The following is a 27,626-nucleotide window of genomic DNA, read 5'->3' as shown; positions in this document are numbered from 1 at the left end:
CTTTACACGTGTTGCTCCTGGCTTTGCATGCCTTCACTGGCGACCAAACATGACTGGTCCTTGTTCTCCTCCTTCGATTATTGACAATAGTGAAAATCTTTTGTTTATTCTTCCATGTATAAGTCAAAATGCTAACTATGTGTAAGAAACTAATTCCATTTCCATTTCATGCATTTGGATATATGATCGATATATTTGGCATAAATGGGTTGTAAGTTATAGGAAAACAAAAATGCATGGAAGAATAGTGAGTACATAAGTATATATGTATCAAGTATGCAGGTCATTGCTGCAGCACAGCAATCTGATGCTGACTGGAGCCAGAACAACAAAGGCGCCATCAGTTTTTGACTCTAAAACAGCTGAGAGACCCAAAGCGGGAATACAGTGAGGTCAAAGGGATCAACCAGAACAGAATGAATAAGTTTGCCTGTGAATTAGCAGCTGTGTTTGTTCATTTGTTTAGACACTGCCTGTCACAAACAAGAATACCTCAGGCCTGCACAAAGGGCGGTTTGTGGTTGAGGGTCTTCCTGTTTTTCTCTATATCATCACACTGACAGTCCAAAGTACAACATAAGGCCACCTCTGTTCAGTAGGCCTCAAGTAAATGCCTCATAAAGCAGGCTGACTGTACCTCGCAAACTGCAGCATTTAAAAATAATGTCTAGTGAATAAACCTGAGTCTGAACCGCCTTCCATTCCTTTCTGTCACCACTGCATGTTTCCTATGCTGCATACCTATCACTGACCAAGGGCACCTTGAATATATATGAACCTGCTGCACATGGATTAGTATTTTTTTGTGTACTCTATATTTATATTTTAGCATTCACAGGTATTTAGAACATGTTTTGAATCTGAAGAGAGCAATGAGTGAGTTTTGACATTTGACACTGCATGTTTACACCTGGTTATTGGAGAAGATACTGAGACACGTGTAAAATATGTTCAAAATGTGTTTAGTGGCCATTGAACATTATGCAATTACATGCTGAAACACTCTTATTTACAATTTAAAGTTACAATGTCAATTTCTTATAGTATTTATGTTTGGAATTTTTCAGCAATAGCCATTCAATATATTTACACTCTGTAAATACCTTTCTATATAGTAGTTTTGATTGGTAGTGGCAGGGTCCGCCATTCCCGCACTGGAGTAAAAATTACCAACCTAAACACAAGGGATTCAAATGATACATGTGAGCAGCAATTGTTAATCAAAAATTCCTTTAGGAGCAAGAAAAGTACATGTTATGATAGGTCGGCCACAGCTGGGCCACTATTTGAAGCAACACTATGTAGAAATTGGCATTTTTTGCGTTTTGGCACCCTCCACAGTTTCAGAGTGAAACACCACAGTCGTAAATACAAATGCCAGGTCTGTAACAATTTATCAGATGTAATGTAGGTGCTAACTACAAACAAAACTCATTATGTCATAGCAATGTTATGTGTTGAAAACTTGTATGTTGAAGTAAACATGTATGTAACGCTGTGATCCTACCCTCTCACTGAAGCTACATAGAGCAGAAACAAGTGATAGACACCATTCACCCTTTTACAAGACACTGTACCATCAAAATGATTTTGAAGCTGTTATTTTAAGGTAAAAAATATACATAATGTTACTTTAAATGAGCACTGAATTTATAGACACAACTTACTGATGCTAAATATTTCACCTTAAAGCTAAGGGCAGAACTATAGTCTGAATATTTTAATCGATTAAACTTAAAAGTCTGACTTTCCCCCCTTTTTTAGTTTCTTATTTTATGGTTTTGGTTTTGGACAGATTTTCAGCATAGCATTGCAAGTAAAAGGAAACCATGTTAGCCACTGTAGGTCAGACAAGAATAAATAAGTCCTCCAGCTTCAAAGAGATGGCAGCTTTTTGTTAAATAGAATCTTTACAACTTGTGTGTGAGTGCGGGGCAGGGGTGAATTGTGGTTTTTCTACAGTCCTCTTCAACCATCTTTGAAAAAAAAAAAACTTAAATTGAGGAAGATGTCTGGTAGATATTTCTTGTTGTTTTGTGTGTGTGTGTGTGTGTGTGTGTGTGTGTGTGTGTGTTAGATGTGTGGGACTTAACACTACTGCTCTTAGGGGTTTGAGTATCAGTATTCAGTGGTGAAACACGGTGAAAGGATGAAGTTTCTAGTGAGCGATCTGTTATTAGCCTTAGCTCTCCATGCCCTCCCTTCTTGGGGTAAGTAAAAATACATTTATTCTTAATCAGAACTTTATTGAACTTAATTGACTGTATACTCAGTATTTAAGAGTCAATCATGACGTATGTGCGAAACATGTTTATGGTTTATGGAAATGAAGAAAGGGTGATCAAATCACTGAAAGAGGTTCTTTGTGTTATTTTGGGTGGTAATGATTCAAATGAAAATGTAATTTCTCACTATGGATGTACTATATATGTAATGTAAAGATATATATTTCCATATGAGTCATAGTTAACACTTATAATAATAACTTCATTAATAAATGGTAAATTTAGTGATAATTAACCTTAAGTTGATGGTTATTTGACTGGTAACAAACAATGAATTGCTTTATAACCATTTATTAAGCAATTGGTGATTGTAAAATCGCAACTGATGTTTATAAACCTTTACGGTTGCTTAACAAATGGTCAATAAAGCATTTCATTGTTTGTTAACAGTCCAATAACTATTGACTAAAGTTTAATTAACTGTAAACTGACCGTTTATTAGTCATGGTTGTTATAAAGTGTTACAAAGGGATATTGTGGAAATCTGTATTAACTGATTTAACATTAACTGAAAGGTACGGACGTTTGTGTTTTGTTGAAAGTAATGCCTGTATATATCTATGCTCATGTCCGGGGGGTTTTTTGAGACGGGGAGCGTGGCAGGTAATATTTCTGAGATAAGACGCTACAATTGTGTATTACTTCTGTGCGAAAATGTACAATGTAGGTGATCAATTCATTTTTTAAATTGATTTTAATTAATCTAATGGCCATGTAATGCGAGGAATCGTTTGTATGACACTTGAACCCACATAACATGATCACACTACTGCAACTGCTTTCCACAAATAATCTCTGATGGACCGAATGTTCCACAAAACAGCCAAGTCAGTTACAAAGCACATTATATGTTGTACCTATACAATGTCTAGCAAGCTATGGAGCCATGTTTCTTCTCTCATGAGTTGTTGGAGACAAAAAAGACAGTGAAGATTGGACTCATCCAAAAGAAACTATTTTTGGACAGATAAACTTTACTGACTGTCCCAACAGTGTCAGAAATTCTCCTTTGTCAGAAAAGGCTCAATGATTCACATTTAAAACACAGAAAAGGGGACCAAACAAACAACAAAGGGGTCAAAGAAGCAACTGATAAAAACGTTTAAACGTGCAGTATCTATTTTATATTGTCAGGGTGGTTATTGCAGAGGGATTGAAAGATTTCTTGTAGATGTTCTTCCGGGCCAGTGGGACTTTGTACCGTCTGCCTGATGGCAGTAACTGGAAGGAGTGGTGGAGGATGGCTTTCCTGATCACTGAACGGCTGTACAGTTCAGATAGAGGGGTGAGCTGGTTATTTTGCTGACCTCATTAGTTATGCAGGAGAGTCTTGTTTTGTGTTTGGTGGTGAGGGAGCTGTACCAGGGTGAAATGTTGAAGATGAGAATGGATTCAATGAGCGAGTGGTAAACCAGTGTTAAAATGTCCTTGCTGACATGAGTCTCAGCAGGTGGAGGCGCTGTTGAGCTGTTTTGTGCACAGAGTCAGTGTGCTGTGAAAACGACAGGCAGGTATTTATGAGACTGAACATGCTCTTTTAGCTGACCCTGGATACTGAGCGGGTGGAAGAGAGGTGATGGTGTTCTCTGCCCCCACAGCATAGCTCCTTGGTCTTTGTGATGTTGAGCTCAAGTGAGTTCTCACCGAATGTTTGGACCAAGCTGTTGAGTGGCTGCTCGTATTGGGACAGAGCATTGTTGCCAGTCAGGTGGGCCATCAGGGCCATGTCATCCGCATACTTGAAAAGCGTCATTCCTTCACTGCTACAGGATGCTGTTCATGTAAACAGGGAAGAGAACGGGACATAAAACACAGCCTTGGGGGAGCCCTGTGTTTAAAACCATTTGAAAACAGCTGTTGTGGTCTGTCCTGTAAAAAGTTCTTTATCCATAAAACCAGTGTCGGTTGGACCTGAAAGTCAGAGAGGAGATACAGCGGGGTGTTTGTATGTACAGTATTAAAAGCAGAAGAGAAGTCCATGAATAAAGTTGACTCTGTGCAGGATGGAGGTCACCAGCTGTTCATCAATAGTGAGGGCTCTGTGAGGGGATGTGGGGGTGAGGCAGGTCCAAGAGGCATGAAGGCTAAAGCTTACAGGGCAAAATACCTGAAACAGGCGAGAATTAACACTTTATGTAGTTGTTGACGTTGACATCTGATGTTTTTGAATGTTTGTGAATAACTGCATCATCTGTGTGCAGTATGCGCTTCAGTTATTGATATGATGTAGTGTCTACTGGCTTGTGTTTATGACTGTTTCTTGCAGGCCATAAAAAGGCCTGAGGTGTGAAGTCAGTGGTCAGAGGTGAGGTGTCGGTGTTGAGTACTATGAAAAAAAGGTGCTAAGGTATGGGTCACTTGCAATGGTGGAAGAAGTATTCAGATACTTTTCTTAAGTAAAGTACTTATACCACACAGCGAAAATATTCAAGTATAACTTTATATTTATCTAAGTAAAAGTATGTAAGTACTATATACAAAATGATGTATGTGTATGTGTCATTTTACTGCTGTAGATGTCCACAGTTGAGCTTATTTTAACTACTTTATGTACTATTGGATTGCTCTTCTTTGCATCATATGTTTGTAGCGTCACTCTCATGTGAGATCCTCGTACCTCTAAAAAGTTTTCATATCGTCAGAGAAACAGCTGTGTTTTCAGCTTTGTTACGATGCATTTTCCATCTACTCCAAGAGGGATTTTTAAAGCGTTTATTACGAAGTAGAAGACATTTCTCAACCTATCATAAACATTAGAAATCACCAGTTTGTAGATACGTGGTTTTTACTGGACAGTAAAAAAGTAACTAGTAACTTAAGCTGTCAGACAAATGTAGTGGGGTAAAAAGTACAGTATTTGAGATGCAGTGGAGAAGCTGCTCTGTAGTCTGGTGATATGGCAGCGGATACTTCTGTATCTCAGGTGTCAGGTGGCAGCAGGGTGAACAGACTGTAGCTGGGTATGTATTTTAATATCCTTTGGCTCTGTGCAGACATCTCACTTCACCGATATAAGTACCATGATTTTGTACTTAAGTGCAGACTTGAGTAAATGTACTTAGATTCTACCACTGGCTGTGTAAAATGAGCAAAGGCTAAACTTCCTCTGTCTCTTCAGAGGTGTCTCATCTCCAGGCACACTTGACGTGATCCAACAAAAAGTGCCATATAGCTTCTGAATTGATGCAATATGTACCGTCATGTGACAAACTACCAATTTATGTATCACTCTGTTTTTTTTTGTTTTTTTTATAGGTGCTTCATCAGACAGATTGGTTGTGACCCAGACTCCTGATGTCTCTGTCATGGAGGGGGAGACAGTAAACATCACCTGCTGCTGGACAGGGAAGTTTGTAAGAGCGACTGTTAACTGGCTGAAAAATCCAACAAGTATAAAGAGTGAACTCCTCTCTCTGATAAATAAGACATCTGACTGCTCAAACTTGACCTTTACAAAGATCACAAGAGAGGATTCAGGGAGATACATCTGCAAGGTGAATATAGAGATACCAACTTTCTCTGAGGTTAATGGAAATGGTACTGTCATCACTGTTACGGCCAAAGAGAACACAATGGACGACACAGGAGCAGGTATGTGACGAGACACCACCAACATGACAGCGTTGTATAACTGTTAGACTTATATCTTGGTATGTCAATGGATAGACTTATAATGACGTGTATTCAGAACGGGCTCTGGTTTGTTGAGATGGGTCAGAGTTTGTTTTATACATAGAAACTACTACAAGATTTCAACTAATCTTAAATTTCAACCCTGTTATTATCTTTGTAATATTCGTGTTTCATTTTTTTTCTCAGAAGACGCACCTCCAGGATCTGACAGCAGTCCTCTAAGACCCCCCGTGATAATCTCTGAAGTTAATGGAGGTGGTAATGTCATCACAGTTTTGGCCAGAGAGAACACAGACGACAACGTAGATCCCCCCATTGCTGGCGGTAGGTGACAAAACACCAGTGGCCTATCATACATTCTGTTGTAGTTATAATGTTCATTAAGAATAAGATCTGTGACAGATATTCACCTTGTAAACCCTGTATCTTTAAAGCATCACTGGTTGTGGTACATCTTACTATGTGTACATCCACACTGAGCCTGCTATATTTGTAAATTCCCTCCTTTTTTTGCGTGTCTTCCCCCGAAACTGAGCTTTTCCAAAATGGCCTAAATTTTAAGGAGTCATCTAAGTGTTCTCTGTTGGTGAATTTCAGAGCCTCACTGGGAGGATGTGTTAATCTATGTCATGAGGTGTCTGCCCATCCTCGCTCTTGTCGTATCCTTCTTCTGCCTCAACAAGTTGGGGACCAAAGCTCAGCAGCGCGCACAAGGTACAGTATTACTTTCACTCAACTCCGTCATGATGATATGACGTCTACATCATCAGTGCATTATTAATAATTGATCAATGTATTCATGTTTCAGTGGATCCTGGAAATAAACTCCCTTCAAAACCAAGAACAGAGGAAGACCAAGAAGAAGAGGGAGGAGATGAGGGAGCAGTTGAAGCGGAGGAAAATAAGAATGGAGATGAAGAAAGCCATGGGCTGTCTGACGTCAGTAGTGTCAGTAGTAAAGTGGAGGAGAGTCAGTGTTGAAAGATAAAGAGCTCTCAGAGGTTATCAGCTTGAAGAATAGATGTCAAGATTGGGTGACAAAGGAGGCTAATAACTTTTTTTTAAACTCTGACCTTTGCGAACAGAACAGAAGATGTTTCAGGGAGATATGCCTGCGAGGTGTGAGGGAAGAAAACACTTGTAACTGTGGTCGAAGGAAATGTGCTGAGAGATGTGTTATGTTGCTTTCACACGTTTGACACATGAGCGAGGTAGACTGAACAGCTGCATGTGTGACATCTGTGTTCTTAAATGCATGCTATTAAAATCAATGTTTCAAGCCAGTTTGGTTTCAAAACAACAATCATGTTGACTCCTCAATGAAAAATGTACTCTACAAGTGCAGACACGCGACAAAGACCTTTTTATCTGATCTTGTGAGATACTTTTGTTTTTCTCTTTTGGGCTTCAAACCATTAAATGAAACTGTACAAGAAGTCTGTTTTTGGAACTGAAAACATCTCATAGACATCTGAAACGTTACAAGGGGCCCCGACTAGTCACTACTTTCGTCTGAGAGGTTTGATAGTCATAAATGTTGGAAACCAGTGTTCTTTCTCTAACAATGTGTTGTATTCTGTAAGTGTATCATGTGTGTTTTATGTCAAAATAAAATATATTTGATAAAGAGGAGCCAAGGAAAGGTCACTAAGCAACTCCCACAACTCAACACACTGTTAGGCTACATTAAAAACCAAACCACTAATGAATGTAAAGTATCAAAGCCTGATATATGTCTCCGTCCTCTGTGCCGTAGAGCTCCACTGTTGTCCAGAAACTATTCAAAACACATCACTGCACTGTCGCACTGGGTGACGTGCTCCTTTATTACTATGAACACACACACTGTGGTTTATTGACTCAGTGACACATACACCGCCCTGCTGCCCCATTTACACACTAGAGCACCAAATGTGTACTAACGCGCAGCTGAAAATAATCCCCAACAAAAGCACAATCAAACCTACAATAACCAGCTGTTTTTATAAAATTACTGCTCATTTTTTAAATATTAAACTTTATATTTGTGTGTCTTTAGTAGGAGTAAATGGACTTGGGGCTGACTTCAAGGTAGAGAAGTCAGAAAGTTTAAGAGACAGACTTAATAAGATAAGATCAGATGAACCTAGGAGAAATTGAATGCGACAGACAGAGGCAGAGTATGGCCTGTGTCAAAATCCCCATGACTATTGTTTTCTTTGTAAGCCTAGGCTGTTCTGATTTCCGGCATGGAAAATCGAGAAAATCAGTGATTTCGACACAACCGCCTCATAGATCGACATATCCTGACTACAAAACCCTGACTTCCTCTTTGGTGTGTCCACAGGTGTCCATTAACAGGTGTCAAATGATTCAAAGCTACACGATGCTGTTGCACTTGGCACATTGCAGTGCAGGGGGCTTTAAACACCCCAGGAACAGGAATTTTCTTAAAATGTACCCATTAAAAGGTCAGCAGTGAGAGGTGAACTAAGTTAGAGCCCACAGTTCAGTCTTTGGGGACTCGTGCTGGGGCACTAAATAGTCCATCTAGTCACAGGTGAACTGCTCAAGTTTAAACCAGGATTATCTGAATTTTGTCTAGCATACCATCAGAGTAATGTGTAAGATACTATAATCACATAAAAACTGTACTTATAGGGGCTTTAAGTAAAGTAATCTGTAAAATACAGTGTATTATTACAAGTTAAATTCTTTAGATGCTCCGATTGTGGTTCACTTATCATAAAGGAACCAAAATGAATCAGACAAACTTGGGACTGGCTTCAGGGTGAGAAATGCCAAATGTGATAACTGAAACATGGATCTGGGCAAAGACGACCTTGCCATCACTCTGATTTCAATAAAAATTCAGGTATTTCTTTTCAGTAAAGTAAACAGGAACTCCACTGTGAGAACAGAGAAGGGGGAAACACTTGTGAATTTATTATACAGGAACTATAGCTGCCTTCTATGTGAGGGAGGAAGGAACACAAGATGTGGTTTTCACACTTCTCTGCAGAAAATACAGAGGAACGCTGAAGAAAAGATGATGCCCAGTACATACTGTGCTGATGTCTATGTGTTCGTGTGTGTGGTGGGAAGGACTTCGAGCAGCTGTGAACAGATGACTGTCAGTTGTCAGTTGTGAATCGGCGTGGAAAGATGAAGCTTCTACTCAGCAGCATGCTACTCGCCTCTCTCTGTGCGCCCTCATCTTGGAGTAAGTTAAAACTCAACAACTTCAACTTTTAAGGTCCAGTTTGTACATTTTCAAGTCTTATTCCCAACTCGTCAAACACTGACACTTTAGGTTGGTGGCTGGCCCGGTACGTCAGTATTTGATGAGCTGGGAATCAAAAAATAGGATCTTCAATATCACATCTGCTTTATAGATGAGTAAATATTCTTACATTAGCATTTGGAAAATCTCATGATTTTAACAAAGACATTTCAATAGTTTAAATCTTTTAAACTAATAAATGTTTAAAAAGAAAATGTGACACCATTTCTTGATTGTTGGTGTGGCATTACCTCTCTATCCGGTTGTTACTGTGTGCAAAAATCTAATTCAATCGCCATGATCTGTTTTAAGCCGTGTCTGCAGAGCGCAAGTCCTCATATTTTGTTGAAAAATGCCATTTAGCTTCTGAATTTGATGCAATATGTAACGTCTTTGTGTCAAACTAGCAAATTACATATCACTCTGTTTTTTTTTAGGTGCTTCATCAGACAGGTTTGTTGTGACCCAGACTCCTGATGTCTCTGTCATGGAGGGGGAGACAGTAAACATCACCTGCTGCTTGACAGGGAAGTTTGTAAGAGCGACTGTTAACTGGCTGAAAAATCAAACAAGTATAAAGAGTGAACTCCTCTCTCTGATAAATAAGACATCTGACTGCTCAAACTTGACCTTTACAAATGTCACAAGAGAGAAGTCAGGAAGATACACCTGCAAGGTGAATATAGAGATACCAACTTTCTCTGAGGTTAATGGAAATGGTACTGTCATCACTGTTACGGCCAAAGAGAACACAACGGACGACACAGGAGCAGGTATGTGACGAGACACCACCAACATGACAGCATCGTGTAACGGTTAGACTTATATCTTGGTTTGTCAATGGATAGACTTATAATGATGTGTATTCAGAACGGGCTCTGGTTTGTTGAGATGGGTCAGAGTTTGTTTTATACATAGAAACTACTACAAGATTTCAACTAATCTTAAATTTCAACCCTGTTATTGTCTTTGTAATATTCGTGTTTCATTTTTTCTCAGAAGACGCATCTCCACAATCTGCCAGCAGTTCTCCAACACTCCCCGTGATAATCTGCCTGGCTGTGGTGGCTCCGTTGCTCCTCATTGCACTCGCCTGTTTCTGCAAAATGCGAAGGAAACAAGGTATAAAAAGAAAATGTAGTGTCTCATATTATTCAGGCCATTAGTGGTCGGTTCACCCGCATGACAAAACTGAAACATATGTTTTACTTGTTTCATAGGTATAGTTTGTTAGGTAGAATGTAAAAAAAATCATAGTGAGATCTTTGAATTATAAACCAATAATGTAATTCTTTGAAAACATTTTTTAAAAAAATATTATCTATTTAATTGATTTAATGTATTTTTTCAATGCCCCGAAGGTCACAAACTAAATTCTATTCACTTCAAATTTATTGGGATGTCTTACAAGCCCAAAATATCTGCTGAACTTCACTAGTATTATAGATGAGGAGCAAGATTATATATTATACATTCTTTCCTTTTTATCTTTTAAGACGTCCTCTTCAGTGACTGAGTTTGACACCCCTGTGTAGATGCTATACGCAGTCTGATGTCTTGTAAAGCAGAAATTAGCCAACACCTGTTTCTAAAGGAATAAAAGCGTAGTGAGTCTGAATGCTGCGCTGAGAAACACATTTGCGCAGTCTTGAATTTACCCAAGAGTCTGAGAAATATGAACGGAAGATCGCTTGCATCAGTTCATATTGTGAAATAGTAAAAACCAACAGCAAGAGTAATTACTAGAAGTAAAAAAAGAAAAAAGAAAAAGCAACGCTTAAGAGAAGAGACGACACAATCAATACAAAAAGAAATCATTAGCAACAGGTTGTCTTACGCAAATTCAAGATTCAGTGACGCAGTATAAAAGATAATAACAGTATGACAGACCTTAGCAGGATGCAAATTACTGAATGTAATTTTAATTTTTTTTTAATTGAATAAAGAGGACTGTACTAGCCTGTTTATTTACAGCTCAAAAATCATAACAGCCGAAAGTCTCTCTGACGTCGCTGACTTCTGGTTTATGCTGGATGGATGAATACCCAATGATCTCTAGCCTCTATTTTGTATTAATGAACACAGTGTATCTCTGCAACTACAAGGTCTATTTGAATAATCAAAGTATCATAGTAGAGGAATCACTTGAAATATTTGTATGTCAGCGTGTATGTCAAAGGGTCCGAGTAAATTAGGTCGGCACACAACATAAATGAAAGATTTTTTAAAATTTAAATCACAATTTTAGAATGAATATCCCCAAGGAATGATGCAGCTGCAGCTCCAAATCTCCAGCAAACTATATCAACATCTGCCAACTTCGATGCTAATAAAGTGAATCAGAACAAAATTGGAGAGGTTTTAGTTCAGAGCACTCAGGCAGAATCTCCAAATGTGCCATTTTGACACATTTCGGCACCATCTGTGCCATTTAAAATTTCTCAGGTACCAAACTATAGATTTAACTTATATGTTATCATAGGTGCTCAAAAAACAGCGCAATTGGGCTCCGCTCGGGCTAAACAGGTTAAATGACCAAAATGTAGTACTTTTACATACACATCAATATGCTGGTTCAGCGTCTTATTTCATGAAATGGAAATATGCAATTGTGCAGGTTTCTGTTTGCCTGCAGTAGCATGTCTGACTCCTCCTCATACAGCAAATCTGTCATTTCTGTACCAACTGAGTTCCCTCAATGTTGACAATGAACCCGCTTTAGTTGCTGGCTGCCCTGACACCTGATGTACTGTTGCTGCCACTCCCTTCGATTTAGCTAATCCATCTAATCTTCAGTCATGGAAAAGTGACAACATATTTTATGCTCCGTTACCAGTATCAGACATTCACTTTTGTTCCAGCAAGACAATCATAACATTATACACCATCATGTTTTCTGTTCTTCTATCAAACTACTACATAACTTGAGTGAGGACAACCTGCACAGATTTGAGACAGTTATCAGAAACCTATTCACTTTTGATGTTTAATGGGCCCCTTTAATAAATGTGACAACTGGGATTCTAGTGTGCATGTAACCACACTTAATTACAGCAAAGGCTCTTCTACGGATGGTGTTTTAGAAGTTGCATTAGCCTTGTATTAGTGACTGCAACACCCAGTTCAGTTCAAATTAAGCTTAAGTGTGGCATTTGTAGGTATTTTAGTGGAACAATCATATTAATCATTTATTTGTATTTGTGTGTGTGTGTGTCCCATGGTTTCAGCAAGAGCAGCCAGGGTGATCTACGAGGTTCCACACATTGACTCTGAGGAGGCAGACATGGACAAACACAGCACCACCTCCTCCAGAGGCTCTTCTCAGTGGGTGAGTGTGTTGGCACTGTCTACAAACACACCAGCGCACACATGTTGAATGGAGTCTAACAGTAGCAAACTGAAGGGGGGGGGGAATCATGTGGCGCTAGTCGACCAGCAGTGTGCTAATAGTTTAGCAGAGAGAATAAACTCACATACACAGTCTTGGCTATAATGTTCTCCAATCCACGTTTGGTAGGTTCGTTGTTGTTTTAGTCGTGGTTATAACCTATCATTGCTTTATATGAAGGGTTTGAATGATGTGTCAGCTGAACTGTGAGACAGGGTGGGTAACATGTGGTGAATAGTGTGAATATGCACAAAGTGTTTGACTATGTAAATAGACAAAGAAAGCCACGTCAGTTAACAGGTTTGGTTCCTAGTGTAGTGTTACTAAAATATGCTGCATCTTATATTGACAGGTTTTATTTTAAATTCATAAACTATTTCGAGTGGACTCAAGACACGAAATTATCTGTTGGTACATTCTACATACTGGGTGGCTTGCACACCATTTTTTTGCCTACAAGTAACAGGAAACTGGTGTCATTCGCTGTAAAATATGTCCTTAGTCATTATCTACTCGCCCCGATGACACAAAATGTTTCTTAAGCTTCGCAGCAAGACAGCATTGCAACAAAGAAAAAAAACACTATAAGTCTCCAGAAGCCCAGAAATCGTCCACTTCAGATGCGACCTAATGCTTTAAGCTCTGCATCTACAGTGACGATTTGGGCTTCAAAATTGTGTAAAAAACGGAGAAATTACACTGAAATGTAAATAATGACTGAATTTTCATTGTTGGGTGATTGTTACTTTAAAGCAGTAATTTCCACAGTTGAGACATCATTATGAAATATAACTGACATCCTGTTTCTGACTAATTGTGCCGATTGCTCACACCTACTCAGTTTTATACTGAACACATTAACAAAGTCCTTCTATCGACCTTTGCACGCAACCAACCCTCATGCCCTTTAATATTAGCCTTCTTTGATGCATGTTGACACACCACCGCACTGCAGTTATACAGTATAATGTGTGCTTGCTGTAATTCTTTGTATCTCTCTGTGTCTTTCAGTGCCAGGTACCAGTGTATGAATCCTTCGATTACTTCGAACGTGTGGTGACCAAGGAAAGTGGGTGAGGATCTACTCAACGGAATCTTTCAGTAATTCCTCACCCTGCTTGTCAGCATGTATATCTTGTACATCAATTTACTTACCTTTACTTAACTGTGTAAATAATTTTGTATGACTGTAAATATTTCATTATTTTCTATAAACTGTGTCTTATCCATCTTTGTGCTACAAGTTCATTTCAGTGTTGAAATTCACATGTCAGTAAATACACATACGTGGTTATGCATCCACTGACGGGTTTAATTGTATGAGACTTAAAATAGATATGAGATGCTTTTGTTAGTGGTCTACATTAGTTAGCAGAATTGATTCTATAGCAAACATGCCAGTTTCACAATGACTTTCGATCCTGAGAAGGACGCTGAGTGGAAACTGTGGTGTTACGGGGTCCCTGCATAAAAGGTCAATGACAGGAAGTGGAAACAGCGCCTGTGACGGTTGGAGTTGCTTCTTGCCAGCCTTGATGTGTGCACTTTCATCACCAAGCCATACAAATCTTAAAACAGAGCATCTGAAATAGTAATTGACTCTTTCTGTAAATATATTTTCACTTCACATCACTCATCTTCTAATACATGTGCTCTGAATTCAGGTCATGTGTAAGACCAAGTTGGTAAAACACCGTTAGCAATATTGAAAGCTGACTTACACTCAAAGTCAGAAAGTTGCTGATAATAATCATACAAGGTACAAGGTAATCTATTCATCATTATATAACACAAGGTTGCATGACGAAATGAAACTCCATGCTACACAAATAACAGAACATATATACCCTTATTTAGATACAAATATACATAAACAGGTAGTGCAGCTTTTGAATCTGCGTCAGGGTGTATGTTAACAGCAACAACAAGATGGTGTTGATAATGTGGTCGGCATCTTCATATGAAAAAGTTCCACACTGTCCATCAACTTTGACTGTGCGTGAGCACCTAGCATCGATGTTACACACACATAGACCATCTATCCTCGTCCGGCTGTAGTCCTGTGCTCTGCCGGCTCAGAACCCCACAGGTCTCTGTGGACACACCAGTCAAAGATTTCACGTTGTTTCGTCAGCCTGAGTCACGATTTGTCCATTTTCATTTTTGCCTGCAGCCAGACATCAGCGAAGAGCAGACTTAAACCATGCTGGATTAGTATGACCCTGTAAAGAATAAAATGTAGTAGCTCTAAGCTAGCTCAGGCCTGTACAATATGCTAAGTAGATACAAAATTAGCCAAATGTGTGACTCAGTACCTGGTCTGACTCACTGGATATAGACTGTTGGTATAATCCTGGCATTAGGCACCCTTTGTCAAGCAGCACTCTCCTCCCCCACAGTGGATTAAAGATGTCTTTCACCTTCCCAGAATGATGTTGAAATATTTGCCTGGGACGAAACAATTTTTTTTATATATAATGTTTTTGAGCTGAAGCGTGAGACAGGCTTGCTTCTTCTCTGCACTGGCTAGAATGGCAGACATTGGCTGCATATGTGGGAAAATACCTTTTGACAACAATCCCGCTCGTGGAGGAACTCAGGGGAGTGCTGAGGTCAAAAACTAGTAACTGATATAATATTACATTGATTAAAAACTTTCAGCATCATGCTTTCTTCCGGCAACTTTGAGTATGACTTTCCTTTCAATTGTTTTTTTTGATTGTCTAACGTATGCTAAATTGTAAGCATATACACTGGATGGTGTTGGTGTTTCATATCTTCAACATTATTTGTCTGTGGTTATGACCAATATAAAAGTAGTAACTAATAAGATAAGATAAAAAAATACTAGCCCAGTAGGCGTCTAGTGATTGCCAAGAAGTTTCTTATTACAGAGACACTTGACCCAGTGAGTCAGCCACTTTCAGACTGTAAAAGGCTACACATGACACTCCCTTACTCATTGCAGCGAACAAGAAGTACAGTATCCGTGTTTTAACTTGCAGTACTGTACTATATTATACCCACTGATACTTAATGCAAAAGGTGCTAACCACCACAATATGACTGCAGCTGCCTCATGCTTTCACAATCTTTCTTTGGCTTGCAAACATTCACCCCTGTACAGACATATTCACCATGTCGGTGGGATGCGGCGGTACATAGCTTTTGCTCTCGTGCACATGAATTAGATTGATGAAAACCTGAAACATGAGTTTAAAGAGATCGTCTTTTATTCAAATAACATCATTTAGGAGCATATTTACAGCACTGTATGTGTATATTACACCTAACACACTGTATATTCTGTCACTGCACAGGCTCTATTCAATAGGCATGCAAATGAGAACAGGCAAATCGCAATTTGCTGCTATGGTTACAGATAACACTGCCGTAATGTGCGTAAAAAATCCTGAAATGCATCCTACAGTAATATGTCGTAGCAGCAAATATGGGGCTTTTATCTTTTTTTTCTTATCATTGTGTCAGAGCATTGCTGCAACTAAGCTGTTGCGTAGCTGACCAGACATGTTTTCAGACAGTGTAATTTAAAAAACAAACAAAAAAAAACTGTAACAGAACAGAGCACTGTTTCCAGGAAACCAGGCCAGGCCAGAGGACCACAAAAAACCGAGACATGTTCACTCATGTACATTTATTTTTTCAGTTCAAAGTTTCCTCTCGTGGTTCATGTCCAGCCTTGCAAAGCAGCAGCAACCACAGACCACAGCAGATGCAGTAACAGTGGGCTTCAAAACTCATCTGATACCAAAGTGAAAATCAGCACCAGGTGACATTTACTGTAAAGTTCATCTGCCATGTTGACTCAAAAAATTAAATTAGTCTGAGTAAATTAAAGGTGCAATGTGTAAGAATTGTCCACCTGTCGAATTCATACTCCAGTCAAATAGGGGGCAGGGTATCACCGGAGTAATCAATAAATGCTGTTAACTGTAGCTGCCATTAGCTCAGTTAGCACAGTTAGCCATGTTAGCATGCTGACTTCAGAGCATAAACACCTTCAACATAAATTAAAACTGTTGTTTCCTCACATTCTGTTGATAAATTTAGTTAATAATGTTGTTAACTGCAATTCTTCCACGTTGCACCTTTGAATTAATGCAGACTTATACATAAACCATATGTGTTTATACAATTTCTTACATATAAAGTATAGGGGAACTTGTTCATTATTCAAGTGTTATAGATTAATATTATTTATGTTTTTCTACACCTTAACTCAACATGATAGAAAGAACTTATGTAATATCAGTAGATGGAGAATTTACATGTAATCACTTTACTTAAAGTCACTGTTGTAGGCACATTATTTTGCGCTATAATATTGTACCTCGCACAATAAATTCATGATGATTTACTTTGTGTCATATAAAACAAATCACAGAATCTATTGCCTTTGTGGTTTAGTTAGTGAAAAGGCCCCTCCTTATATCAATAAATAAATGACTACAGCTCCGAATATTCTGTGAAGTAATATGTACGCTGGGCGTTGTAGCACTGAGGTTGTGTTGACACAGTTGGAACCACCACCTATATCCAACACTGAAGCTGTATATCCTCACCTTTTGTACCAGGTGTTCAACCCATTTTTCAAAGGGTATAAAAGGAGTTGCCTCTCCCCTTTTACACTTACCGACTACTCTGCTGACTGGTGTTGGTCTTCGATTTTCTTCTCTGCAATATCAACCACTTCTTTAGAAGCAACCATGACCCAGCTCGAGACAGCCATGGCCATCCTGATGAAGACCTTTGATACATATGCCAGTGTGGATGGCAAAAAAGACACCCTGAGCAAAATCGAGTGCAAGACTATGCTGGAGAAGGAGCTGCCTGGACTGCTCAAGGTACCGTACACACTTAGGAAGGGGTGGCTGAACTGACTGGGTGGGTGCAAATATTTTCCACTAAACTTAGGCTATGTTGCACAGCATGCGCACAGCTTTAAGTCGCAAAGGCGGACTGAAAGTGGAAATACTGAAAATGTAAAACTGAAAATCTATAGACTTTTGGTGTTAAAGGTGAAGATAAAGAATAACTTCATAATAATGTCTGATTTAACTGATGTTAAAAGTGGCTTATGAATGTCGTCTTTTACAACAAACTTTTATTACCTTCATGGCCCAGAAATGTTTGTAGTTACCACTTTTGGTGGTTACTTTGTAAATGTACGTAAATGTTGAGAAATGAAAATGATTTTTTTAACAATCCCAAACAAACAGCTTTAAAAACGATGAGATTTTTGTGGCGCCGTATATGTGGATTTTAAAGTGTCCCCTCCCTTTGCTGCTTCCTGCTTCAGTATTAAATAATTGCCATTTCTTTTCCCAAAGACCTATCTTGAAACTGAATAACACACACTTGATACTAAAACTCTACTAAATACAACTGGAAAAAGGGACTGATCAAAGTCTATTTCAGCTTTATCAGTTATGAATATGAAGAATGTGGTGTTGTGACACTATTCAACAATATTGAAGTTGTCTTGTTGGTTTGTGCAGGCAGCAAAGAATCAAGCTGAGGTGGACAAGCTCCTGGCAGGTCTGGACTTTAACGGAGACTCTGAGATCGACTTCGCTGAATTTGCAGTGCTGGTAGTTAGTCTCACCTGCGCCTGCCATGACCGCTCTCCAAAGAAGTGAGCAGGGCGACCACACCCTGGGGTGGGGCCAAATGGTACCACATCGACATAAGATACACTGTTTCCTGTAATAACTGAATAAAAGGATTTATTTATCTCTACGTGGCTGGTTTACATGTATTGTGTGACTAACATGAAATCGTGAGTAATAAAAATCCAGCAAGAAACTACAAAAACTATGAAACAAACAAAAAATGAATGACAAAAATTCAAATTGCACTTTGTGTGATTGAGAAATGTTCTATTTACAGTGTTCTGCTTTGGATGGATACAAAAATGCACCTTCTCCAGATGATGACGCTCTATAAAAATTAGTTGCGTGATGTGTAGCAATATGTGTAGTAACCACGTCTAATCCAGACTGCTTTCAGTTCCTTAAAAATCTCACTTCCTTAAAAATTCTTTGGAATGTGCGTGTGACAAAATGATGACTATGCATACAAAACACACACACAACGACAAAATGCCACAAAAACATTTAAAAAAAGATGCAAAATATGAAAACAGCAACAGGATAATATTAGGGCAAGGCAGCGAAAATGTGTCATATGTAATAGTATATCATATATTATATATTAATACTTAATATGTAACAACTGAAAAGTATAAACATAAGAAACTGGACTTTTTCATAGAGACATTAGTATGTAAATCAATGTATTATGGTGGAAGAAGAAATGAATGGAGACAGTCATGTGGGGGAAGCAGTATGAAAAGAAATGGTGCACAAAGGAAATATGAAATGTATGAAAAGGCACTGGAGCAGCTGGTCAAATAGCCTCACCCATGTCTGAACAATCATTACACATCCTGTCTAACTAGGACATGGTGTTATGCATGTGAAACTAAACGTACACAGAGCGCTTCGTCTTCTCAGAGTTCTTTGAAAAGGTGAAAACTGATATTCTTTTCACTTCACCTGAAGGATTAGGCGACAGCTGTTTATCGACTTTGAAAACAAGCGTTTGTTTGATGAAACAGAGATGACACTATGTAGACACAAGGTTTCAACACACAGCTGAGTGAAATATTGTCATTGTATCTTTGATTCTCAAAGATTACCTCGGCCTGCTGCCGTGCAGCAGTGGAAGGAGACAAATCTTGCACAATCACAAGCGAGCGGTCAGAGCAGTGGCTTTGTATCCGATGCAGCAGCATCAGCCACATACAAAGTATGTCACCACACATTTTGGTGTAGCATGCTGTTCGTATAGTTCAACTATATTCATATTTGCATAGGTATTCAAGTAGATAATTTACTTTTCTGCCATTTTTTGCGTTGTTAACTACTGAAACCACAAAAATTTTAGGTATTAAAAGGAAAGGAATGAGGCCACACGTTGTTGAGACCAGCGCTCAAGTTGGTCAAACGGTCCACAAAGGTGCAAGTTAAATATTTTGGTAACACTTCATAATAACCATCATTAATAAATGGTAGATTTATAGTTCAATAAACTTTAGTTAATAGTTATTTCACTGTTGTGAAATGCTTTGGTTAAAATTAAATATCTTTGAATATATTAGGTGTCAGTTAGTCGTAAGTACTGATTATAGATATTTGCTATCAAATGTTCAGAGAAGTTGTTTTTGTTTTAGAAGTTATCTGGCTGAGTAATCCTGCATAGTGCAAAAGCCCAACCTGGGGCATCATTTGTAAAACAGACTTAAAATTAATTTGGATTTGGATTATGACTCATGCAGGAAACATCTAAGTGGTTCATTATAAAATCTTTTTCTCTGTCATGGAAATGATCTTACCTCTGGCAAATTCTATTTCTCATCACCTAAGTGATGTTCCTGCTGGTTATGTAGGGGTATTGCAATTTTGGTCACATATGCCTCCAAGCCAGTAGGGAACTTTGTATCAGCTTTATGCAGTCCAAAGCTACCTGCTTGGCTTTATTTTGTCATTTTCCATTATTTAGTCCACTGAATGATACATGTTTTCTGGCTTCAATCTCCTCTACCATTGCCAGGATGTCGTCTTCCAAAAAGTTTGATTTTCTCTTTCTTTGGTCCACGGCTATTCCTTAAGTCTTATTTGTGCTAATTATATAAAGGGAAATCATGAGGTAAGTGCCGTCCATTTAAGTCTAATTAAGATTTACAGATCACAGGTGTGTAAGTTTCTTAGAACCTGCTCAAGCTTTTTGTGCTCAGCATCTTTTATGAATGGAACTTAAGCACACCATAAAACACAAGTTTCACAAAACACAATAACATTTCACAAATCACAATCACATTTCACAATACACAATAACATTTCACAAATCACAATCACATTTCACAAAACACAACATTTCACGAATCACAATAACATTTCACAAATCAAAATAACATTTCACAAATCACAATAACATTTCACGAATCACAATGACATTTCACAAATCAAAATAACATTTCACAAATCACAATAACATTTCACAAATCACAATCACATTTCACAAAACACAACAACATTTCACGAATCACAATAACATTTCACAAATCACAATCACATTTCACAAAACACAATAACATCTCACAAATCACAATAACATTTCACAAATCAAAATAACATTTCACAAATCACAATCACATTTCACAAATCACAATAACATTTCACAAATCACAATCACATTTCACAAAACACAACAACATTTCACGAATCACAATAACATTTCACAAATCACAATCGCAATTCTACGGAAGCCCTAAAGGGCCATGCATTCATACATTTTATTTCCTCCGTTTTCCCGTGATAACGAGTTAATTTCATTTGTTTTCTCGAGATCTCGAGTTATTATCTCGAAATAACAACTGCCGTTTTCCCGAGATAACGGGATAATTTTCTCGAGATCTTGAGAAAACAAAACGATAGTGTAGTATATTAAATCATTGCAGGAAACAGCATTCAGTGTAGCAATGTCAGAGGAGCAGGAGCATATCAATCACCACGTCACATATCTTTTCAATCAAGGCCTGACACAGGCTGAAATAGCATTATGCCTTGCTATTACAGATAATATACACATTAGTGTGCATAATCTAAAAAGACAGTTAGCAAGGCTTCAGCTATATCGGCGGCGCAATCTAAGTGAGCCTGAGGAGATCTCGAATTAATTATATCGTTATCTCGGGAAAACAAAGTTTTGTTATCTCGAGATCTCGAGAAAATTATCTTGTTATCTCGGGAAAACAGCAGTTGTTATTTCCAGATAATAACTCGAGATCTCGAGAAAACAAAGAAATTAACTCGTTATCACGGGAAAACGGAGGAAATAAAATGTATGAATGCATGGCCCTTTAGGGCTTCCGTACATTTCACAAATCACAATAACATTTCACAGAACACAATAACATTTCACGAATCACAATAACATTTCACAAATCAATATAACATTTCACAAATCACAATAACATTTCACAAATCACAATAACATTTCACAAATCAAAATAACATTTCACAAAACACAATAACATTTCACAAAACACAATAACAAAACTATGATATATTGATATGTGGCCTGCATTGTGTTTGCACCTGATTAGCCTGAGGCGGCAGGCATCACAAAATCAACAGTGGGATTTGGAGATTCAAAGACACTGGATGGGAAACTTTTGTTAGTTTGTTAATCTTCTGATCAGAAGCATCAAGATACTCTGTAATCCACCCTTGTGATACTTTGTGTCTTTAGGTCAGGTCAACACTCTATTAGCCCACCAGGGAGCACTGGCCGAGTGACACACTTTCTCCAGCCGGGACAGTTGTGTAATTACGGAACTCCTCTGCTGCCCTCTAGTGGCAGATGCACGCTCCCTCTCATAAACTGATCATTAAACAACATTTTTAACAAGAGTCATCATGAATCATCACTGCCATCTTCAACGAGACATTATGTCTGGATTCATGACCTCTCTTCTCTGTTTGAATGGAGTTGATTTGACTGTTCGGGCTGAGTCCAAGGCCTCACAGTGCTGTTTGTGAAACGTGGTTGGCTTGTAATCGGCTTGCAAGGTCATTAAGCTCAGACTCTCCTCTCTCCACTTCCTCTCTCTCGCTCTGTCCGGGGCATTATAAAGGCTTATGGGGATTAGGTGTCCAGAGTGGAGGAGGATGCAGCTCTGGAGTCAGGAGATACAGGTGGGAAGGAGAAGTGTGGTGGGGTGAAGAGCTGACTATATTTATGTGGTGCACGCGTTATCTTAATTTGTTAGAAATGAATAATGCACAGGAGCACAAATGCATTACATTTACAAAGCATCCATTATATTTTATGATCAATTGCCACCACATGTTTGAACGCTCTGGGTAGAGCTTAGTAAATGGTCCTTGCAATTACAATATTCAGCACAGATATGTGTCCCCAAAGTCAAGAATGAGTCTCTGTGTTCATCCCTTATTGGATTTAACAAATGGCCTTTTTAATTTTTAATAATTAATTTCATCCCATCGCCACAAGGCATCCACACCAAAATACATATTAATTTCTTAACAATGTATCTATGTAGAAAGTGAGAATCATTACCCTTTTTAGTGACTTTAAGTGAATGGCTTGTACCTATGAAAACAAAAGCAATCTGTCCAAATATATGTAGTTTGAATTAAGAACACAGACATTTTCTGATGATAATTCATTTCAATATAGATTTTTTGATACACACTGTTTATTTATAACTATATTTTATCTGCCGGGTTGAAAGCTTTCATGAAAAAATCAAGCAAACACTCATCTGAACTTATAGGCTCGATTTTCCTCATAGCCCAGATGTTCAAGTGTTAATGTTTCAAATACTGATGCCAAGTCAATTTGAACCACTCAAACTTTTTTTCATACATTTCATTTCTTAATACTTGAATTTCTCTGTCCCAAAATGACAAACCGAGTTTGTGAAACCTCAGAATAAGTTGAATGTGTCATTTAAAGATGCCCTGTGGAATTTTCTAGTAAATAAACACAACTTATGTTTACTTTTGGTGCTACTCACCGAAACATGTTGTGTATCCCTTAGGTCTAACAACATGTTGAATGCATCATAAAACAATTGAAAAGATGATTTTTATTAATTGCACTTTAACTCCTATATTGGTTACATCACTGTCTTGACATTGTTCCTTGAACAGTATAATTAATGTTGCTCCAGCACCATCAATGAAACTAACCAGTCACGTTTTTGTAATAACATATATCAAAGTTCCGTTTCATTGATGCTCTGGGGCAACTGTACTTATGATTCTGTAGAAACAAAACCAACACGACAATATCAGACAAACCTACTGACAAGCAGTTATTTAAACATTAAGCAGTGGTAAAATTTCACAAAAAGGTACTCAAGTGCTCATATGTTTCAAATCCTTGTGGTCTTTCTTTGCTTCCATATAAAGAATGAATAAATTGTTTATTAACCATTAATAAAGCCATTCTAAACATTTATTAAGGTAAAGGGGACCCTTGAAAGTAAAATATCTTATTAATATATTTTAACTAATGTTAATTATTATGATGACTAAACTTGCCAATGTTTTGCTGACGTGTTCGTCGTACATTCACTGTATTACTCTCCACTTAAGACAAAGAATTCTGAAAAATAATCGAATTAATGAATTCAAGACAAGCATTTATTGATCACTGATTTTCACAGTTTCAGATAACTTCTGACTAAAAGACTTCCCATAAGTTTCAATCTCAATCCATGTGTTGATGCAAGATATTTGTGGTCAGAGGTTTATACCAAACACTCACACACACACACACACACTGCTTAGCTGGGCCCACATGAGGAGGTAGAGCAGTTATGAATACCTCATTCTGTTTTAAAGCCACACATCTCTGGTCATATGAGCTGCCAAGGGTGTCCAGTGCATCTCGTGGCCTGACTTTCAGCAGGAGAAACACTATAAACACACTGCTGCTCTTTGTCTCTAAACTTGAAGCAAGAGTGTTTTCTTGTCCCGGTGGGTGTCATAGGGTGTCACTGATTTTACTGAGGGTAAAATCATGGGTTGTTTGAATATTGATTATGTCAGCTTTCAACTTGTGATATTTTGTCGTCAGTGTAGAGGTAAATGTGTCAAATATGACCTTTAGAACAACAAGAAAAGAACAATGAGCAATTCATGCACAAAATAATGGACAATAAAGGTCCAATTTGTAAGATAGTTGACTGTTAAGTCTCAATTCACGCTTGTCAAATACTGATGCTGTGGGTTGGTTGCCTGCCAGACCTACAAACCCAAACTGGACCTGTACTTAATATTTTCATATTAACAATGGGCAAGCGAGCAAGGAGTGTGTGTCTGTGTGTTAAATTCAGGTCAACTCTCGCTAAATTCAGCACTCACCAGAGACTCTGGTTCTCTCTCTTATTTTCTCCTCTCCTCCCTGTAATGTTAAGTTCATGAAGTAAAGTACATTTGTCCTCCAGCTCCAGTCGACAGTCAACATGACATTACACAAACACCTGACAACGACGGTCACTTCTGCGGATCACTGCTGCAGTCAGGTTGATAAATGGGAGTGAAGATAAATCCACGTTTTAATCCCAAAAGTTAAAAGTAATCTCTGAGCTCTCCAACCATCTTTAAATCTGATGTGACTCTGGGTGTTTATTCCTCCGGAAAATCTGGCTCTGCACCCGACTCTCTTCTTAAAAGCTGTCCGGCTCAGAGCAACTTAGCAGAGGCTTTCCCTACACAATACTGGGCAAACATCTTTGTTTTTTTATTTTATTAGGAGACCCCAAGGAGCAGAAATGACATATTGACGCTTGTCTGATGCTTGTTAATCTAACACCCTCTTCCTGATGATGCAGGCATGGGCACATTATGTAATCACTGTCTTTGCCAGACAAAAGATGGCAAAAACCAAACTCCATCATCAGCTGGATAGTTTGGTGTTATTTTAGGACAGACGGATACACTTCTGTGAAATGGCCCTGTCAATTGCAGCAGTTAAAGCCGCGTGAGACGTCTCTTCATACCAGAAATAGTTGTTGAGTAAGTCTTGATAATTATGCATGGTTGGAATAACTTGTGTGTTCATCTGCCAAATCATCTTGAAGAGTGTGACATTAACTTACAACCTGTTTCCCAAGAGTGCTCTGTTGGACTGAAGGTTCGTGTGGCGGCTAACAAACAGTTGGCAGGGATTATTAAACATATCAGGGAGTTCCTCCCATAGCACGCATTCCTTTCAACTTAATGTCGCTGGGGCCGGTTCTGTCAAACATGCTGATTTATGATCGCAGCTGAGCGATGCTGACTGTCTCCACCATCAGACGCCTCTCCAAACAATACGTGCTACTCACTGGTAACATTTTGCCCTCAACAACATGACCGAGAAGCTCTTAGAGGCTTTGAAGTATGATAACGAGGGGAAACATCCCTCTCTCGTAGCAGACAGTAGTGTCAGCACTGTCGCCTTTGACCTACAGGCATGAAAAGCGGGCTTATGGTGCAGGAACTTGTAGCTTATGTCCTCCACTATGCAAAGTTTTGGGATCCTGGAATAATAATCTTTCTTTTTACTGTCTGGCCTTGAAATGTCAGGGAGCAAGTTTCAGTTTGAAAATGACGAGTTCAGAGTCCTAATCATTGAAATGTCACACTAGAACATATGACACTGGTGCGTCAATTTGATCTATATAATGTGATTATATGTCGTATAAACAGGGAATCTCTCAAGTTGTTATAATTTCACCGCCTCCTGATTGATCAGCACCTGAAAAGACGATGGGTAGTGAGGATCTGGAGTGGAAACAACATTTTTGATAACCCATTAGCTTGCGTCAGACAACTGCTAATATTAGCATTCAACTACTTCCTGGCTAACATTACCGTTTGATAGTGTTACACGCTACAATAGGAAAGACGAAAATTCATTCAAACTTATCAACGTACATTTTGAACACATTTATTCAAGCCTTGAAGTAAAACATACTGATGTTATCAAGCAGTGATGTTAGCCAGGAAGTGGTTGAATGCTATCGTTGCTACCTAGCTATCAAATATGTTGTTTTAACCTTGAAATAAGGCCTGATGTCCCTCTAACTTTTCCATATTCATTGTCTTTTAAGTTGCCGGTCAGTGAGGAAGTGATGAAATGATAGTTTATCAGATGTTTTAAACCTGGAACACAGCAGTGGAACATTTGCCGACCCACCCTGAATGTGACGTAGGAGGAAAATGGCCACCTCGTGGTCTCTAAATGCCATTTTAAGGATTTTAATGTGTTAATTACACTCCGAAAACCATGTCAGACACAAATTAGAGAATTTTCTTGTATGCCGTAACAAATGTGTGGAATGGATCTTTAAGTAATTGTAATCTACAAGATATAGTTTGTAAATTAAACAATTGTCGGAACACACATGGATATATTTTGTCTGTTCCTCTTCCAGTGTTTCTGCTAAGCAAAGAACTGTTCGACTAAATGTTGTAGCGTTCCTTTAACTTTATTCTGCAGATTAAGCTGGAGATACATTTACTTAAGCTGTTTGTTCAGCAGGTACTGATCAAAGAGAACAAACAGAGTCGGCTGCAGAAGAGAAAAAGAAACCAAACCGTCCAAGCTCTGTTTGACTGTGAGCACTTTGTAAACCTTTTATCAGTAATCATTTGCCGTCTGCAGACAGACAGGTTAACAGAGGCCTGTCAGACCGTGCTATTTGCATTTAGAGCACATTCATACCTGTGCTGTGCTGATAACAGGCTCTCTGTGGGTAGACTGTGACTGTGTGATGTAATCCACATTTTCCTGCTTTTACAGCCACTTGCCTGTGACGTAAGTAAAAACTACCAATGTTTGTGCACTGCTGTCCGGTTGCAAACAGGCCTGCTCTCTGTCTCATTCTATTATTCACCCGATCGCACACACCCACCGCACACGCAGTGAAACACATGACAAGGAGACTTTGTCCTGGTTTATCGTCAGCAGCCTGAGAGAAGTCCTTCAGCGCAGACACATTTACACATTGTCAGAGTTATCTCTGCCTTACATCATTGTCAGACAAGCGCGCATCTGAAATCAGCCAAAGTCAAAAGCAACCATAGGAATCCTTCAGTGTCCCAGGTCTTCTCTCCATGCATGATGTTTGACATCAGCTGTGAAGTTGACACACTTCAAAATCAGTAAATCCCTGGATCATCCTCCAAAGATTAAATCATTATTAAAACAATCATATACACTTTCTCCTTCACTGAAGAGTAACTAATAACCTCATCAAATGATGACAAGAAACATTTGTTTGAATGTCTGATTGCGTTGTTTCACATTACAAATGGGATAATGTCAGTAGTTTGTGCTAATGCAGTGATTAGAGGCGCTTGAATGCTGCTTAAAGAGCCTCAGGACAGTTTACGAGGAGCTATGTGTGATCATATGTAGGAAGAGACTAATGACTCTAAGCCATCAGACTGAT

The 27,626-nt window shown here is 38.6% G+C and overlaps 1 protein-coding gene across 1 annotated transcript; it reads left to right on the top strand.

The window, feature by feature from the left end:
* Positions 1-17,097: 17,097 nt before the first annotated feature.
* On the top strand, positions 17,098-18,328 carry LOC141004130 (protein S100-P-like). Its single transcript, XM_073475627.1, has 2 exons — positions 17,098-17,433; positions 18,088-18,328. The coding sequence occupies exons 1-2, from the start codon at positions 17,296-17,298 to the stop codon at positions 18,226-18,228; spliced, it is 279 nt and encodes a 92-aa protein (XP_073331728.1). The 5' UTR covers positions 17,098-17,295; the 3' UTR covers positions 18,229-18,328.
* Positions 18,329-27,626: the final 9,298 nt, after the last annotated feature.

Source organism: Pagrus major, chromosome 10 (genome assembly GCF_040436345.1).
Source record: "Pagrus major chromosome 10, Pma_NU_1.0".
Lineage (NCBI taxonomy): Eukaryota > Metazoa > Chordata > Actinopteri > Spariformes > Sparidae > Pagrus > Pagrus major.
This window is presented reverse-complemented; position numbering and strand designations above follow the sequence as displayed.